The sequence below is a fragment of the Protopterus annectens genome, chromosome 10.part0 (assembly GCF_019279795.1).
Source record: "Protopterus annectens isolate FY-2018-M chromosome 10.part0, PAN1.0, whole genome shotgun sequence".
NCBI lineage: Eukaryota > Metazoa > Chordata > Ceratodontiformes > Protopteridae > Protopterus > Protopterus annectens.
Genome location: NC_056744.1, coordinates 1,716,017,170 through 1,716,035,069, shown reverse-complemented (window position 1 = coordinate 1,716,035,069; position 17,900 = coordinate 1,716,017,170). Strand labels below are relative to the sequence as shown.

Below are 17,900 nucleotides of genomic sequence, written 5' to 3'. Positions count from 1 at the left end.
GCTTAGAACTGATGGTCAAGGACACCACATACACAAATGCTGTCAATATAGCCAACCTGCTGGCAGACAGGTTCAGTGAAAACTTCACCCCTCTGTCCCCTGCATCAGTAAAACAGGACATCCCTAGTACCTGCCCCGTCCCCTTATTTCTAAAAGAAAATACAGCCTCCATAGGACCCGATAACATCCCAGACTGCATCCTACATGAACTCGGGCAGGAACTTGCAGCACCATTAGGCACCCTATTCAACCAAAGCCTGAGTACCGGCTTCATCCCAGCCAAGTGGAGGACAGCCACTGTCATCCCTTTGCACAAAGGTGGAGCATCCTCCGATCCAGGAAATTATAAACCCATTAGCCTAACTGGCCTGATTTGCAAGACCATGGCAGATTATCATGGACCTTACTAACAAGGACATTGGCAACCTCCAGACACTCGATCCCGCACAGTTTGGTTTCATCAAGGGGAGGTCATGCCTGTTAAATCTGGTCGACTTCTTTAGACAGTCACCAAGGGCATGGACGAGGGGAAGATGGCGCACACCTCCTACCTTGATCTGGCCAAAACCTTCAATACTATTCCCCACTCAGTTATAATAGATAAATGTTCCCAACTAGGCATCAATCCATATGTTATCAGTTGGGTAGCAAACTGGCTCACTGAGAGAACCCATCTAGTCAAAACAGGGGAAACCTCCTCAAGCAGTAGACCCTTAATGAGCAGTGTACCCCAGGGATCAGTCTTGGGGCCTCTGCTGTTTGGGATATACCTTTGAGGTGCAGGCTAAAACCAGTGGGCCATGGCTGACCAAGTTTACAGATGACTGCAAGCTAGGTGCTGTCATCCATTCCACTAGTGATGTGGACATCGTCCAGGGGGGGGTTTCAACTAAACAAATGACTGGTTCCAGAAACTTTGCCTCAAACTAAATGCTAAAAAATGCATCATCACCCCCTTTCGGGAGAGTGACGTCTCCACAAATTATCACATTGATAATAAGATCCTAAGCACACAATCAATCGTAAGGGACATGGGCAACCATGTTGATAGTAAACTGACTTTTGACTATCATAATGCCTCCATTGTATGGAAGGCTTTCTATACGGCCCACCTCATTAGTAATGGTATCTCATCCAGGGATAATGAGGTCATAACATCCTTGTATTCTTCCTTTATAAGACTGATTATTGAGTACAATGCCCCTTTCGGCATGTACCTCACAAAGCATATGCAGCAGCTTGAGAGACCACAGATAGGGCCTCAAACACCTATTCTACACAGATAGGCTAAAGGCCCTGTTCTTCTACTCAGTCTCCTACAGACTCCTCAGAGGTCACCTCTGTCCGGCATACAAAGCAATCTCAGACCCCGCCTTGATGGGACTGCTGCATATCCGCTAGTCTAGCTCCACTCGATTAATCAACACGCGTGACCTCAACCTGATCTGTGACATTAGTAGGACTTGTTGGCGGGACAGATTTCTGTCTCAGAGACTCCCCCTTTTGTGGAACAGACTCCCTCTCCACATCAAGCAGAGGACCTCATTAACCCTTTTTAAGCACAACCGGGATAACTGGATGGGGAACAGAAAAGACACCCCAGGGATTGTCCCTGCTGGACAGTGGCATAGGGTGCTGACTTGTTGGAACATGGGCTAAATTCTTGGCTAGGCTTGTAAGGGCCTCCAGACCAGTAGCCTAGTAACTTCCTATGATCCTATAATAACATTTTTCTGTCAAAAAAACAACTTTGTTTTTTTGAATACTGTTGTTGTTTGGCTTGAAAATACTATCATGTACAGTACTGTTTAGTCTGACACCATAGATCAGTCAGGTGGCCTTCATCCCTTAGACAAGAACATAGTAATAACTGATGCCAGAGTCATGGAATAAAACTTCATGTCAAGAAGTGCATCCTAGTATCTTTTGGTTAAAAAGGTCACCCCTGCGAACTATAACATTGATAAAACACCCTGAGGGTAAACCTTGCAGGTGGAGACTTGACAATGTATGTACACTAAGATCTGGCATTTGACCACCATGTATTTACAGTAATGAGGACGTTATTCCATGTTGCACAACTTATAAGTAAGGCTATGGCATCTAGGTCCAAACAAGTCATTGTCATTGTCATTGTCATAAGACCAGTTATTGAGTGCAGTGCCTCCTTCCATATGTACCTGACCAGGTATATGCAACAATTGGAACATCCATACAAATTTCTCACAAAAAGAATACATGGGGTAGAAAAGTCCTATGCAGACTGCTCAGACCATTGTCCCTATACTTGGTCTCCTCCAGGCTGCTAAGAAGTGACCTATGCCTACCCTAAAAAGCATCCTTAGACCCAGCCCTAATGGACCTGTTGTATATCCATTATAAAATTAGCATTAGAAACACACAATCTATGGACCTAAACCTTGCCATCAACATAAATAGGACATTCTGGAGGTACAGGTATGTGTCTCAGAGAATTCTCTTTCTTTGGAACAGGCTTTCTATTCATGTGAAGCAGAGTTCTTCCTTACAATTATTCAAGCAGAGCCTGGACCAGTGCATGGCAAACTGCAAATATACCCTATTCTGCCACTTGTGTCTCAACCAGAGAGGAGCTTGTAAATGTTCGACTACCTATGCCCAAGTATATACACCCTGCACACAAAAACAATTTGGGAACCATTACCTGTCCAATTTTATTGAGAAGCTTGACTTGTCTTAAAAAGGTCTTTTGGATTATTCTGCTATTTTACTATGATACTGTGATACTATGAGAAGGATGTTTCACTAGCAAGTTATCTGAAAAGACACAGTTGGTGTCTTAATAGCTTTAGTTTTAGACCTCTTAATTTTGTACTCTGACAATTTACCAGAATTCACTAATTCATTCAAATTCATATCTGGATCAGTAAAATAAGTAATATGGTTATCTTCATACATGGATAAAATAAACAATTGATTTTGTACTCTATAACCTGCTATGAGGGGACATCTATGTCATTCTACAAACAACTCATTATGAAGTGAAAAAAATGGGAGGGACAATGTGCAGGTGTTCTAAAACTAGGAAAGGACTGGGAAATTCTGAACCCTAAAAAACAGGAAAGGACTGGGAGATTCTGAACCCTAAAACACAGGAAAGGAGTATGAGATTCTGAACCCTAAAAAACAAGACAGGAGTGTGAGATTCTGAACCCTAAAAACATGACATGAGTATGAGATTCTGAACCCTAAAAAACAGGGAAGGACTAGGAGATTCTGAACCCTAAAAAACAGGAAAGGAGTATGAGATTCTGAACCCTAAAAAACAAGACAGGAGTGTAAGATTCTGAACCCTAAAAAACAGGGAAGGACTGGGAGATTCTGAACCCTAAAAAACAGGAAAGGAGTATGAGATTCTGAACCCTAAAAAACAAGACAGGAGTGTGAGATTCTGAACCCTAAATACATGACATGAGTATGAGATTCTGAACCTTAAAAGAACAGGACAGTAGTGTGAGATTCTGAACCCTAACAAACAGGACAGGAGTATGAGATTCTGAACCCTAAAAAACAAGACAGGAGTGTAAGATTCTGAACCCTAAAAACATGACATGAGTATGAGATTCTGAACCTTAAAAAAACAGGACAGTAGTGTGAGATTCTGAACACTAAAAAACAGGACAGGAGTATGAGATTCTGAACCCTACAAAACAGGGAAGGACTAGGAGATTCTGAACCCTAACAAACAGGAAGGGAGTGTAAGATTCTGAACCCTAAAAAACAGGAAAGGAGTGTGAGATTCTGAAAAATTGCAATACAAAACAAACTACGATCAATGTATGTTTATAATGCATCTTTTTATACTGTCGTACTGTATCAACAGTATGCTGGATTGTTGTTTGTTATTTATTTATACATATGGGTTACTGTGAAGAACAAACACTACTGTAGTTTGTTTTGCCTTCCAATTTTTTTAATTATTTCTTAATCAAGTTTCACATATATTTCAATGTTTAGTTTTAAAACATAGTGTTGCAATGCAACCTGAATCCTGTAGAGGCAATACAGCTTGAGAAACAACGTTGCAATACAATTTGAATCCTGTAGAGGAAATTAATTGTGGTCATGTGGTGGTGCTTGGCTTTTAAAAGGAATTGATGTCAATGTTTTATGTAATCTGATGAAGTCAAGTGTATCTACTGACGAAAGCGCTCATTAAAAGAGTATTTTTCTTCATATTTGTGGTTCTTATTTTCATTCAAGTTTAGTTCGTTTCTTGGTTATATTATTATTTTTTTTTCATGCTTGAGAATTGATACTGGTCTTGACTCTTCTGCCATTGTATTATCCATGCCCAGTTTTGGCACAGCTGCTATTACTGCCTGCTTCCAAAATGTCATTTATCATTTTTCTAAAGTTGAATAGCATAAGTTTGGTTTTTGGATGAAGGAGGAGGATAGGTTTAGTTTAGATGGTGTCAAAGGCCTTAGAGAGGTCAAGGAAAAGAGTAGATATTAGGTGTCCGGAGTCGCGGGCTTTGTTGATTTGTTTCAAGGAAGGACAGAAGGGCAGTGGAGGTACTATGACCTGGTCTAAAGCCATGTTGTGCGGGGGTTAAAAGCTGGTTATAAATGAGATAGGGTAAGAGTTGTTGTTGGACACACTTCTCAAGTCGTTTAGAAATAGAGGATAGAATGGTGATAGGGCGTTAGGGATGTCATTGTTATTTCCGCCTTTGTGGAGAGGGATAATAAAGACCTTCTTCCAGAGTTGGGGGAACTAGCATTCTGGGATGGAGTGATTTATTAGTATGGAGTCAGGGAGGGCAGTTACTTCAGCAGCAACTTTTAGGAAATAGGAGGGGATATCGTCAGGGGCATTGGAGCCAGGTTTTAATTTTTGGAGGAGTTTTTTTTATAGTGGGTATGGAAATGGGATTGATGGAGAAAGGTGGGGGTTGGGGGCATGGGATGTTGGAGGAGGGGGTGGAGGCAGGCTGAGGAGATGCTGCAGAGTTGTTAGTGAAGGATAGTGTTAGTTTGTTGATGGAGTCAATAAAGAAGGAGTTAAACTGGGTTGCTAATTCCATGTCAGTTGTATCTGGGTCGGGGTAGGGTTTTTTTTTTTTTCCCGGGTTGAAGAGAAATGTTATTCCTTTCCAAAATTGCTTGGGGTTGGTATTATGGTTGGTTTGAAGGGGGAAAAAAAAGTTTTCCTGTCAGAGACAATGAGTTTTTTTTACTTTGTTGCATAGAGTTTTATATTCAGTAAGGGTGGAGGGGGTTTTATTTTTATTTTGTGCATCGTGCCCATGCTTTGACACGAATATGCAAGGTTACAAAAGTGTTTTTAGATAGCCAAGGTACAGGGTTACTTTTTATGCATTTAGTTTTTGGAGAGGCAAGGGAGTTGAGTAGGTTCATAAAGATGGTGTTGAACTAGGAGACAGCATTATCTAGGGGAAGGGTTTTTAATGGGTTCCAGTTGGTGTACTTTAGTGTGTTTATGAAAATTTCTGGGTTGAAATTTTTTAAGCAGCGAGAAGAAATATAGGTATGAGTATGCTGGAAAGTAGATGGGAGATGGTGGGCAAAGGTGGGGAAATAGCCAGCAAGTGGGCCGGGGAGAGTGTCACTGTCAGAGATATAGTGGGGGTGGGATACTAGGATCCAGTCTAGTATACTACCATTAGTGGAGTTTTTTGAAGGTCTAGTAGTGGTATTGATTAATTGTGTGAAGTTATATAAGTTGATATGGGTCTCCTTTAGATTACCGAACCGACACTTCACCGACACGCAGAAGACCGAGACGAAACGACCGACATGTAAGTTGACCGAAACGGTGATTTGCCGACAGCTGAAAGACCGACAAGGGTAACGTGTGAGCGTGACTCGGTAAGTGTGCGATAGTGACGGATTTAGGAGCGGTCAGGTAAGTGTGCGATATTGTGGGATTTTGGGTTAGGGTGTGGGAAAGGTGAGTGTGTGGCAGTGTCGGAGTTAGGGTTCGGGTAAGGTAAGGTAAGTGTGTGATAGTGACGGACTGTAGTTTAGGGACGGGTTAAGTGAGTTAGGTTTAGAGTGCGGGTAGGGTGAGTGTGCGATAGTGACGGGCTTTATGTTTTAGGGTGGGTTAAGTGAGTTAGGGTTAGGGTGCAGGTAGGTTAAGTGTGCGATAGTGACAGTCTTTAGGTGTAGGGGTGGGTTAAGTGAGTTAGGGTTAGGGTGCGGGTAGGGTAACTGTGCGGTAGTGTCGGACCTTAGGGTTAGGGTTTGGGTTAAGGTTAGTGGATATGTCATTGTGTGTCGTGTAGTTTACGTTGTTTGTGTCGGTGTAATGGTGTTCGGTTTTGTGAGTTGTCGGTGTTGTGTGTTTTCGGTTATTTGGGGTTGGTGTTTTGTGTGTCGGTGAATTGTCGGTTCGGTAATGTAAAGTAGACCCGTTGATATTGAGTGAATTAGTGTGGGATAGAATTGTAGCCCAGTTTATGTTAACGTTACCTGGGATTATTGTTTCATGAGAGATACTGGAGGACACCTAGGAGAGAATATCATCAAGGTAAGAGACATTGTCACCAGGGGTGTATAGAGGGACACCAGGGGGTATAGAGGGGGAGAAGGAAAATGAGTGTGTGCTGTGGAGTAAGGCTGGAATCATCTCTGCCTTACCAAATTCAGGGAAAGGTTTGGTATAGGGGGTGACTAGCAGTGATGAAGACTATAACAGTGCTACCCCTCCACCTTTTTTTTGTGTTCTCTCTTTTCTTAAAATGTGATAGGTGGTATGAGTTCAGAATCTTTTACATGGGGTTTGAGCTAGGATTCTGAGATGGAGAGAATATCTGGCTGGTTATGAAGAAGCCAGGCATGAAAGTTTGGAAGTTTGTTACATAAGCTCTGAGCATTTAGAGCTGAGAAATGGAGGATTTTGCATGTTATATAAGGTGGATGTGGATGGGGTTTGGGTTGTGTATGGGAGAGGGGCCAGGGTTTGGGTGGATGTCTCCAGAGAGAAGTATGGAGATAAGATGGTGAAAGAAGTATTTAGTTTGTTTGGACTGTAGTTTATGGCTATTGAGATTTGTAGATATGTGAATAGTATTAAAGGAGGTAATTTTTTTAGAGTTGTGTAAGAGCTTGTAGGTAAAGAGCAAGCTAATGTTCAAAGGGTAGAGAGAGGGTGATATATAGGTTGAGATATTTGTATCCTTTGTTGAGGATGGGATAGTTGTGTGAAATGGTTGGGGCTGATTAGCATTGGCAGGTTGGGTGAGATAGGTTAGGGAAGTTAAGGTGATCAGCAGCAGTATGTGGGTTAATGATAATAGAGGCTTAAAGGTTATGATAGTGTTTAGGAGTTGTACTAATGGGTGAGCTTGGCTGGGTAGGTATTTATGCTAGTTATGTAGTTTTGAGTTTGGGATTCTACTACATAACTAACATAAATACCTACCCAATCAAGCCCAATCAGGCTAGAAAAGGAATGTCTCTAAATGCTATTCAGAGATATTTAAAGTTAAATTATTATGATTTTATTATTTTAAAGTAAGCATTGTGTCCTGCAGCAAAATTGAATATGGATGCAATTATTTCAGCAAAACTTGTCTGAGCATAACGTGTACAGGAATGGTTACGTGTTGGCCTGGTTACAGATTTAGAACAGATATTTTAACCCTATCAAATAAGATTATGTGCATGTCATCCTTGCTCACATTACAGCAAGAACAGATATTTATATTTTATTTGCAGGTTACAGAATCTCACCAAGGAATTTATTACTACTCCTTAAAGAAGGTGGTGATGTTGAACTGCCACATGATGATTTGGAAGGGAAAAATATCACAGAACATGAAGCTAATACCGAAGACAAGTTCAGTAGTAAGTGACCGGCTCATTAATGATGCGATTATGAGTTTATTTTATACAGTCTTTGATAGTATGTTAGCAAAACTTGAGAAAATATATAAACATAACATTAAAGTCATTTCAAGGTAATGCAACTCTGTGTTTTGTAAACAGTTTCTCACTGTAACATTGGCTATGATCTTGGTAACATTATCAAAATATTTAGAGAAAGAGCTACATGTTATGCTCCATTATAGTAAAAGCTTTCTTAAAGATATAAATTAATTTTTAACATAATTGCATACCTGGTCAAAAGAAAACTGTGTTACGAGAGTGGTTTTAATTACTCTAGATATAAAGTTGCTGTTTACTGTTATACCTAATGATACAGGAATACAGTTTCTTAAAGATTTCATCAGTAACCATAGTAGTCTGTATGTGACAAAAATTAACATGTTAGGCTATATGTTAGATACAGTGCTTGCCAATAATGTATTTATGTTCAGAGAAAACTACTTTCACCAGCTGCTAGGGATAGCTATGGGCACTCCAGTAGCGAACACTTATGCTAACATAGTATTAGTTGGGAAGAGCAGGTCATCTACAAATCTAATAATTTTCATAATTCAAACCTGATTTTTTATAAAAGATTCGTGGATGACATCTTTTTATTATGGAAAGGGATGATAGAAGAATTAGAAGTCTTTGTGGAGAATTTGCAAAATACAACTACTTTTTTATTGTTCAATATGTCTTGTTCAGATGAGATCATTGTTTTTTTAGATGTTAATATTAAATATAACTACCCACTTTTTATCTATTTATAAGAAGAATGCACAGGCGACAAGGTATGTACATGCTCAAAGCATGTATCCTGGGTATATTCATAAAAATGTTGTAAAAGTCAGTTTCTGAGGGCCAGTAGGTTAAATACCACTGATAATGGTTTTGAAAAAGAGCTAGAAGTGATAGCCTCAGATTTTTAGGGTAAGAGGTTATGATGCAAAACTAATAGAGAATAATAAATCTACAGTTAGGAAAGAAAGAAATTCATCCCAAACAAAACATCTTGGACCTGCTATGACTAAAAGAGATAGAGAAGTGTCTATTAGGTATATAATGAAATACAACAAGAATACATCTCAGATTAAAACCTGTAATACAGAAGTATTGGACTATACTTAAATCTGACATTGAGTTAAGTAAAGTTATAGGAGAAAGACCGCAGTTTACCTATAGAAAAGAAAGGAACTTAAAGCAGTTTCTATGTTATAAAGATTTAAGTGAGGGTAAACCTAAAAAAAGTAGCAAAGGACAGCCTAAAATCTACAGTCCGTGCTATAGTTGTAATTTTTGTAGATATATATAAATACATCTAATGAATTCATACATCTGCGCACTTATAGAAAATTTTCTTTTACAGAATATGCAACATGTAATACCCAGGATGTGGTTTATTTAGCGAACTGTATAGCCTGCGAGGCATTCTATATTGGAAAGACCAACCAAAAGTTAAAAGAGATAATTTCCTTACATCTCTCTGATATCAGAAGAAGTGTTCCAACCAGTGCCTTGGAAAAGCACATAATGATGAATAGTGTGCAGCATAGCTTTAAATTTTGTGTTTTATCATGAGTTATACTAGGGAATAGAGGTGGTGACCTTGTTAATAAAACAGAGATAGAGGAATATACATTGGGCTGATCACCCACTAAGACTAAATGTCACTAATAGTTTAAAACCACTATTAAAAGAGAAGCATTCTTATGTGACTTAGCTCCATTTGATGTTTTGTGTAATAGTTTTATGAATTAATTTAGTTGAATATGTAGAGGTTGGTTTTAAAATTGTGTTTTTACATCATGTGATGAATTGTGTCATTGTTATTGGCTGTCATGTGATATATATATATATATATATATATATATATATATATATATATATATATATATATATATTGTTGCATTACAGCTTGTCTGTTTTAACACTATACTGAAGAAGGGTTTGTTAACTCGAAAGCTTTGTTTGTTGTTTTATAATAAACTGACAGTTTTGGACCACTGTTTTTCTTGTTTTTACCATACAACATGGAAAGCATAAAAGGTGGAAGACAAATACCTAAAAAAATAAATAATCCACCTGGTCATGAACAAGCCAACCACTCAACAAATGTTTTTACTATGTTTGACTTCTTTGGTCCAATTTTGGCTGCTTAGGCGATTTTTATTTGTATTTTACAACGGGCTAGTGCAATGTTATGTTTAAGGCAGTTTTTATGTATTTTTTTATTTTGTTGATCTCTTGAGCATGTAAGCCCACTAAACAATAGATTGTCTTTTCAGAGATGACAATGGATCACTGTCTCATTGAACAGTTTGCTGAAAATCATATAGTTAACAAGAGGAAACTGGGGTGGATCAAATCCAAGAATGCTGGGTGAAGCTTATTTATAGCTCATAGGTTTCAGTTGCTGTACTAACATGGCAGCTATATGAATATGGGGAATTGTCAAAGGAAAGCTGTGTGTATGACTACATTAAAGATGCAGTCAGAGACTCAAGAAAATGTGAGTCCAAAAAAAGGAGCTAAAAAAATTAATCTCCAGATAAGAAAGGTGGCAATGAATACTAACTACATGGAGCCTATGTTCATATCTGTGAGCCTAGGAGATTAAATGTTAACCCCCTCTCATCTGCTGGGGGCCCTCTGTCATCCTTTTGGTGTTAGATGTAATCACCCCTACCCACGAACCTTGTCTACTAATCAACCGGCCCAGGAAGAATACCAAGGCACGTTTTCCATACAAGAGAGAGAGCCATACGCCCTAGGTACCAGTGACAAAGTCCAACAGTGAGCTAATCACATATCAGGGAATGGAAACACCCAGAAAAGAAAGAAAAAATTAAAATAATAAACGTATCCATTGTCCCCCAAATGAAGATCATAGAAAGGTGTTGGAGAGAGGGTTCACTTTCATACTGGGCCAAAGAGGTATGTACCCTGGACTGAAAATGTTTGCAATGAGTCTTAAATTACAAGTATAGTTTTGTTTAGAAGGGCAAGACAGTCCCAGAAAATAAGTAAAACCTAGTGTTTTTCATCCATTATTAATCCCCAGATTAGCCTCCTCTGAGAAGAACTATGAAGGGGAAATGAGGAAAGGTTTGGCTGCACCTTCCATGAATGAATTTTATGACCTCTCAGCCAAAGAAAAAGGAGTACTTAAAAGCAACCACCCACCCTAAAATTGAAGATATGTTTTCTTTTTTTGCTTCCTAATGAAGCTGCAAATGTTTTGTGATTGACCCTCATAACTGCAATCTCAAAATTGGCAAACAGCCATGAAAAATTAATACTATTACAAATTAGCAAAAACAGCAGTTTTGCAAAAGGGCAGGACACCCTCCCAAGCACCCCTTCACCTTTGCTAATTATATGCACCACGTTCAATGTAAACTCAGGGAAAGCAGAAATCCCATGCAAGAGTTCATTCTTTATTTTGATTTTTTGCGATACCTCACTGTTGATCTCTAAATCTAAATCCCAGTATTCAAACATTAATGATCATTCATTACAGTGCCAATCACTACTGTGTGATTTATAAGTCTAGCACCAATTTTTCATCATATTTTGACTTTTCAGCATTACTGATGTCCTTGCATCTCCTTAAAAGGTTATTAATATTTTCTAAATTGTTATATTCCCAGATAGCCTGATGGAGTTCTGCCACGCTTAGTGATTTTTGTTTTTTCACTCAAGGCTTCCTCTTTCTTGATGTAAATTAAGAGCAACATTTTAAGCAACACTTTAATGTTAGGCTTGACACAGTAGATGATGATTTTTCTTTTTTTCAAATTAAGAAATGTAAATGTTCTTTGTGTAATTCACTGTTGTAGTAATGACTCTTGAGGAACTTCTCCCTTAGAAGGTAAGACATCTGGTCTGACATCCAAAGAAATCTTTTCTCAATTTTCCATCTGTATCAGCTAGACAGTCTCCCACCTGGATGTCAGGATATCGGTGATATAAGAAGGATGTTAACCCATCTTTAGCACTTTCTAGCAGCAGTTTTCTCAAACTGAAATGCATTGTTGTTGCTTTCTTGGTCCTTTTGTGTGGCCTGGCTTTCGCAGAACAGATAAGTACCTGCTGGGAAAATTTTATTTATTTATTTATTTATTTATTTCATAATTGCATCCTATCATGTTGTAGTTTTCAGACATCAGGACTCAATGTCAGATTCTGACTTAATAATTAACAATTGTTTAGGGTGTGGGAAGCAAATCTACATAAAGATTTCCATTATAAGTGTGTATTCTGTCTCAGATCTAAGCATACCATGTCTAATTGTTCCAGGTGTGCCACATTAGCCTTGGGTCAATCAGGCAGAAAGAAAAATATTTCTGGGACTGTGTAGCTTAGACGTCATCTCATGTCTGGTCTCAGACCACAATGGTAGTGGTCAGACCCACAGCTTGCATCCAAATGAAAAAGTAGTAGTACTTGAAGCTTCCTGTAGAGAAGAAACATCAGGAGGCTGTGATACTGTGTCAGAGTCCAAAGGCCCACTTTAGGTCAATGACACTGAATTTGGTGAGGCATCTTTGCAGCACATGATTCTGTTGCTTGGTTCTCACAGGCCTCTGTTACAACCCCTCCAGAGGTACCCATGCTCTTAGATGCATGTTTCTATGAGCCAAACCTACACTATTGTCGTTCAGTCACAAGACTCTGGTTCCAATGCCCAGATTATAATTAGCAAGGGTGGAATCCCTCATTGTTAAAAATGTGAAGATATCAGTTGTACTCAGATCAAGGTCTACAGCTGCATCATTCCTCTGTGGTGGCCCTACCATCCTAACCTGGGGAAATTCATTCTAAACCAAAATAGACATCTGTCATCTTGCCACTCCCTGAGATGGATGGAATATCTTTTCCTTCTCTATCCAAGGCTTCATCACATGATTTCTTTTTTCAAACTGGCCTAGGGCTTTATATAATTTATGAGAACCAGGCAGCCAGCACCTAAAGCAGAGCAAAAGGGAATCTTTACTCCCTGAAGATTTTGATATCTCTGATTTACATATTCCGATAATATTTTTAATTCTGGACTTTTCTTCATACTTTTTTTGAAGGTGCTTTCTGGTTTATTGGCTAAAAATAAGTGGAAACATGTTGTAGAGTTCTCCACTGTAGACCTGGGTTTGTGGTAAGAAAGAAGATGGCTACCAATGGCATTTTAAGGACTGTGATGGAAAGGGAATCTGTATTTGAAAGAAAGGTCCAGTTAGCCTGCATTACTTTTCTTATATGTGTGAAAGACATTTGATACACAAGTAACTAGCAGTCTGATTGTTCAGAGTTCTTTGCCCATTTTATAAGCACATACAGGACATGTTATTATACCAAACCCATTTACATTATTGAAGAATCCATTGAATCTTAACTCACCTAACCAAAGTAAAATAATCAAATACCCCACCTTCCACAACTCTGACTCTCCCAACATACATAACAGTGTCACAACCCAATCCAAATAAAATGCAAAATCCTTTCATAACTTCATCTCTAATTCTGAGACCCCCCCCCCACTCCCTAAATCTAAATTCCTCAATTAATCTCTAACCCTAACCCTCATACTCCCTAAATATAAACTCCTCAATGATTCCCTAACCCTCACACTCCCTAAATCTACACTCCTCAGTCACTCCCTAACCCTAAGACTGTCTTCCTGCACCATAAACATGAAATCCCAGATCACTCCATAACCCTACTTTTTCCACCCTGCTTCCTTAACCAAAATTCCCTAATCACTCCTTAACCCTAGGAATCCTCTCCTGCTCCCTAAATATAAAAAAAACTAAAATTTTATGTGGAACAGACCAAAAAAGGAGGCAGAAATCAGGATATTCTACAAAATTCTGGACAGTTGAGAGGTATGCTGCCTAAACCTAAGACTCTTCTGCTCCCTAAAACTGAATTCCCTAATCACTCCCTAATGTAATTCTCCCAACTTGCTCTCTAAACCAAAACTCTATGATTGTGCCCTAAACCCAAGACTGCTCTTCTCCTTCTACACCTACACTCCATGATTGCTTCCCAGTCCTATGACCCCCCCCAGCCAATCCTAATTCCTTCATACCGCTCCCTAACTCTGTCACCCCTTCCCCTAAGCCTCCCTTCCATTCCTTGACCTCAGTTGGAAGCCTCCAGTAAGCAGTATAAGAGAATGGCAAATTATCCTGTTAACTGCTAACAGGTGCACCTTTAGGGCATACGGTTTGACCACCAGTGAAGCAGCATTCAAGCTAACAAGGGAGCAATTAGCATAGTGGTTAAGATCTGTACCTCACAGATGCAAGGTACATGTTTTGATTCTGACCACTGCTTATGTTCTAGGCTTGTAATAATCTGCAGACTGATAGCCTATTATTTACATATAAACCTATGAACAAAATGCTGCAACAGTTGTATGGAATCCATCTTGAAGTTAATGACACCCTGTGTACACACACACACACACACACACACACACACACACACACACACACACACACACACACATAACATTCTGAGTTGCGTTCTTTTCCCAGGCTTCTGTCATTTACTTTTCTGTCCCACAGTACAGTCTGTTGTTATTCCCCAGCAATCCAGCCACTGGTTCTGTTTCAGTTTTCATATTTAAACATTCAAACATTAGAGTCATATACTCACCCAAACATTTTAATTTATCATATCTATTTCATATTTTAGCTTGTTTTCTGTGCCTGATCATGTAGGTGTATCCCCTGTGTCTCCCATCAGCATCCTAACATGGCACCCTATACTTTATTTGCATCAAAATTTACCAAATGACCTCTGTGATCTGCAGTGAGTGATATGCACTGCACACCCCCCCCCACAAAATGGTAATCTATACCCTTTTCACTGCTGGGGTAACTGTTCAGTTTTCCCATCACATTAGCATTTTTCAAAGCGGACAAGTAATCCATTTGCTCTACGGTTATCAGTTGTAAGTCACATTCCCATCTGGTCCCTTTATTCCTTTATATACTCATTCACTGTCCATTTGTCCTTTAATATTGCACCCCTCAATGTCCCACAGTCTTACCTTTATTGTTATCCAGATTTTAAGTCATTGTATTTTGTAATGTTACACTGGCATTAGCTATTCAATAACTTCTGTACTGATGGAAAGCAGTGTAATGATGACTAATGCATCCAGGTGCATTTGCTGTGTAGCACCCATCACTCATTTTCTGATAATCTGTTTTATTATTTACAAGGTTGCAGGGAAACTGGAACCCATTCTGAGAGGCAGTGGGCAGCAGGCATTGAAACTTATTCTGGCTAAGGCACTAGCCCATTACAGAATGCACAGTTTCACTCATTCATACAGTACGCGTACATTCATGAGCAATTTAAGGAATGCCAGTTAGGCGTGTCTTTTGAAAGGTAGGAAGAAACCAATTTAACTAGAAGAAACCCACACAGATACAGGGAGCATATGCAGGCCCTGCAGAGAAGTCACACGAGCCAAGAACCAGACTGGAGAATCTCTCACTCTGAGGTGGCAACACTACTTTACAAAGCCCCCAGTTATTTAAGATAATATATTTATAATCAGAATACCCCCTCAAAACATTTAACTTTCAGTCTATTACATTCTATTAAAAACTGTAATAGTTTATAAAACATTAAGGCTCATATTATTTAGTTTTCTGTAGTTTAAATAATCATGACAGACCACCTCTCCCAGTCATGGAACAATTCTTCCACAGAACAGATGCCAAATGTATTCGGCAAGTAAGGCACTTTTTGATTCATTTCTCTAAATTGCCCTTTCTTCCAATATTCTCGTCTGTATGTTCTAATGCACTTGGCTGTATCACCATATGGTGATATAATTCTTATTGCTGGCAAATAAACTGTGCCATAAAGCATCTTCTTGTAACAAAACAATAGTGTTCACATGGTTCAGATTTACCATATATTCATATAACTTTTATTCAAATTAGGCTGAAAAAGTTACTAAGCATTATCTGTAGGGAGTGCTTAAGATGCTTCCTACATTTTTTTTCGATTCTCAGCTAAAGCGTCTTCTGTGTGGAGACATGCGTGAATGGGCGTACCTTCGTTGAAGGTTGTGCGTCTGGGCCGGCAACTCGGGACGTAAAAATCTTAGCGGAGAGGAGTTCTGCTGTGGTAACCCCTAACCGGGAAAAGCTGAAGGACAACAACAAATTAAAATAAATTTTATAATCGTGTATATGGTGAAACCCACTCATGAAAAATCTTACCTTACACAAACTCTACGAGAAAGTCGTCTGACAAAAACTGAAATTAACTGAAACATTATATGTTAAGTTGTCAATCTCGCCTTCATTCTTGCTGGATGGGTTCGGAGCCGATCCTCGGCTCTGACTCGGCACTAGCTTTAGCTCGAGAACTCCTTTTACCAGCTCGAGGCAACCCTATATCCCATGATGCAAGGTGGAACTACCTCAGATCTCGTTTGCCGCTTAGCGAAAGAGGTCTCCTTTGCCAGCTGAGGTAAGTTTTTTCTTGTTAAAGAAGAAAAAGTTTAGTTAGGGGTTTAATTTCCCTTCAGTGTTAGGTTAGCCTGTATTTTGTACAGCCCACCCGATTCCCTTCCTTTTTAAACTTTTAAAATAGTTTTTTCAGTTAAATCTTTAGTCAGGCCTAGTTCCCCAAGTTATTCCCTTCCTGTGTGTCTGTGTAGGGATTAAGTTGTGTGTTTGTGGGGACTGTTTGTGTATATCCTTTTAGGATGTCTAGGGAAGGCAAGGTCTCAGGTTTCAAGAAGTGTGACCAGTGCTGTCAGAAAATGTCCCTGACAGACGGTCACACTTCTTGTGTGTATTGCCTGGGGCCTTTGCACCTGCAGGACTCCTGTGCGTTGTGTCATGCTTTTAGCCAGAGAGTCCTGCAGGAAAGGAGGAACAAGTTGATCCTCCGAGGTTTGTTAAAACCTGAAGGTTCTCCTCCTAAGCAAGGGGCAGGAAAACCTCTTAAGTCACCGAAGGCTCAGGCTACAGTGTCCAAGCCTCCTCCGGTGGCTCCGGCTCCGTCGGAGCCGATATCGGCTCCGGCTGGAGCCAATACTTCTTCTGCTAAAGTAGTGGGTTCGGTGCCGGCCGGCTCCGATACCCTGACTACTGTTGCCTTGTCGGCTCCGGCTGGAGCCGACACTTTATCAACATCGGGCGAGATCCTCGGCTCCATCTGGAGTTCAAGGGACTTCGGCTCTGATGGCTCCGGCCCGCAAGAGATCCCGGTCCCCTTCGATACTAAGTATTCACTCGGCTCCGGGGTCTCCTCTTTTGTCGGAGCGGAGCCATCGGAGCCGATCTTCGAGATCTTCCAGGCTGTCTGACCACGATTTGGAGAGGGTGGTAAGCAGGCTGTTGAAGTCTCAGGCACTGGCCCAAATGCTCCATAGCCCGTCTCAACAGACTTGGCTACAGCCCCAATTCTTGAGATTCCTCCTCCGACTCCACACCAGAGTTCGGGCCGGAGCTTCTTGGGACAGCGACTGTTTCGATGCGGAGCCGATACATCCTTTGGCTCCGTCATCCTCGGCTCGATCTCCTCCTTGAGACTTTCCTTGGAGGGATCCAGTCGTCGGGTTTCCACTGTCGGCTCCGAGGGCTAGTGGCATCAGACCCTTGTCCGACCCGCTCTCCCTCTCGGAGCTTGGCTTTGGTAAGCTCGGCGCCAACATCGACCTCGAGCCTTCTCTCTCCTTGGAGCTGACCATTCCTGTTTCTTGAGGGTGTGTTCAGGTCTCCCGGGAGAGGAGCCTTTGAGGTGATGAGGAGTGTCCTGGCCTCTGAGCCTGGTCAGCGGTCTATCCCTCTAGCTCCTCCCTCATCAGTGCCTGCAGATGCCTCTTGCCAGCCTCTTGCTCTCAGGCCCAGGGATCCATCGCCCCAGGTTTCCCCACTGGGAATTTCCTCCTCTTCCGAGGTTTCTCCTGACCCTGCAGGGGAACCCCCTCGGAAGAGGACATGTAAGAGGAAACACACAGACTCCCTGAGTCTACTACATCTGATA

The 17,900-nt window shown here is 40.4% G+C and overlaps 1 protein-coding gene across 1 annotated transcript in view; it reads left to right on the top strand.

Annotated features, from left to right (window-relative positions):
* The window catches only part of LOC122814464 (zinc finger protein 182-like), a 109,181-nt gene that overhangs the window by 61,416 nt on the left and 29,865 nt on the right, over positions 1 to 17,900 (top strand). The window contains exon 6 of the mRNA XM_044087043.1: positions 7,728 to 7,856. Coding sequence (XP_043942978.1) covers positions 7,728 to 7,856 — 129 coding nt within the window. The remainder of the gene's footprint in view (positions 1 to 7,727; positions 7,857 to 17,900) is intronic.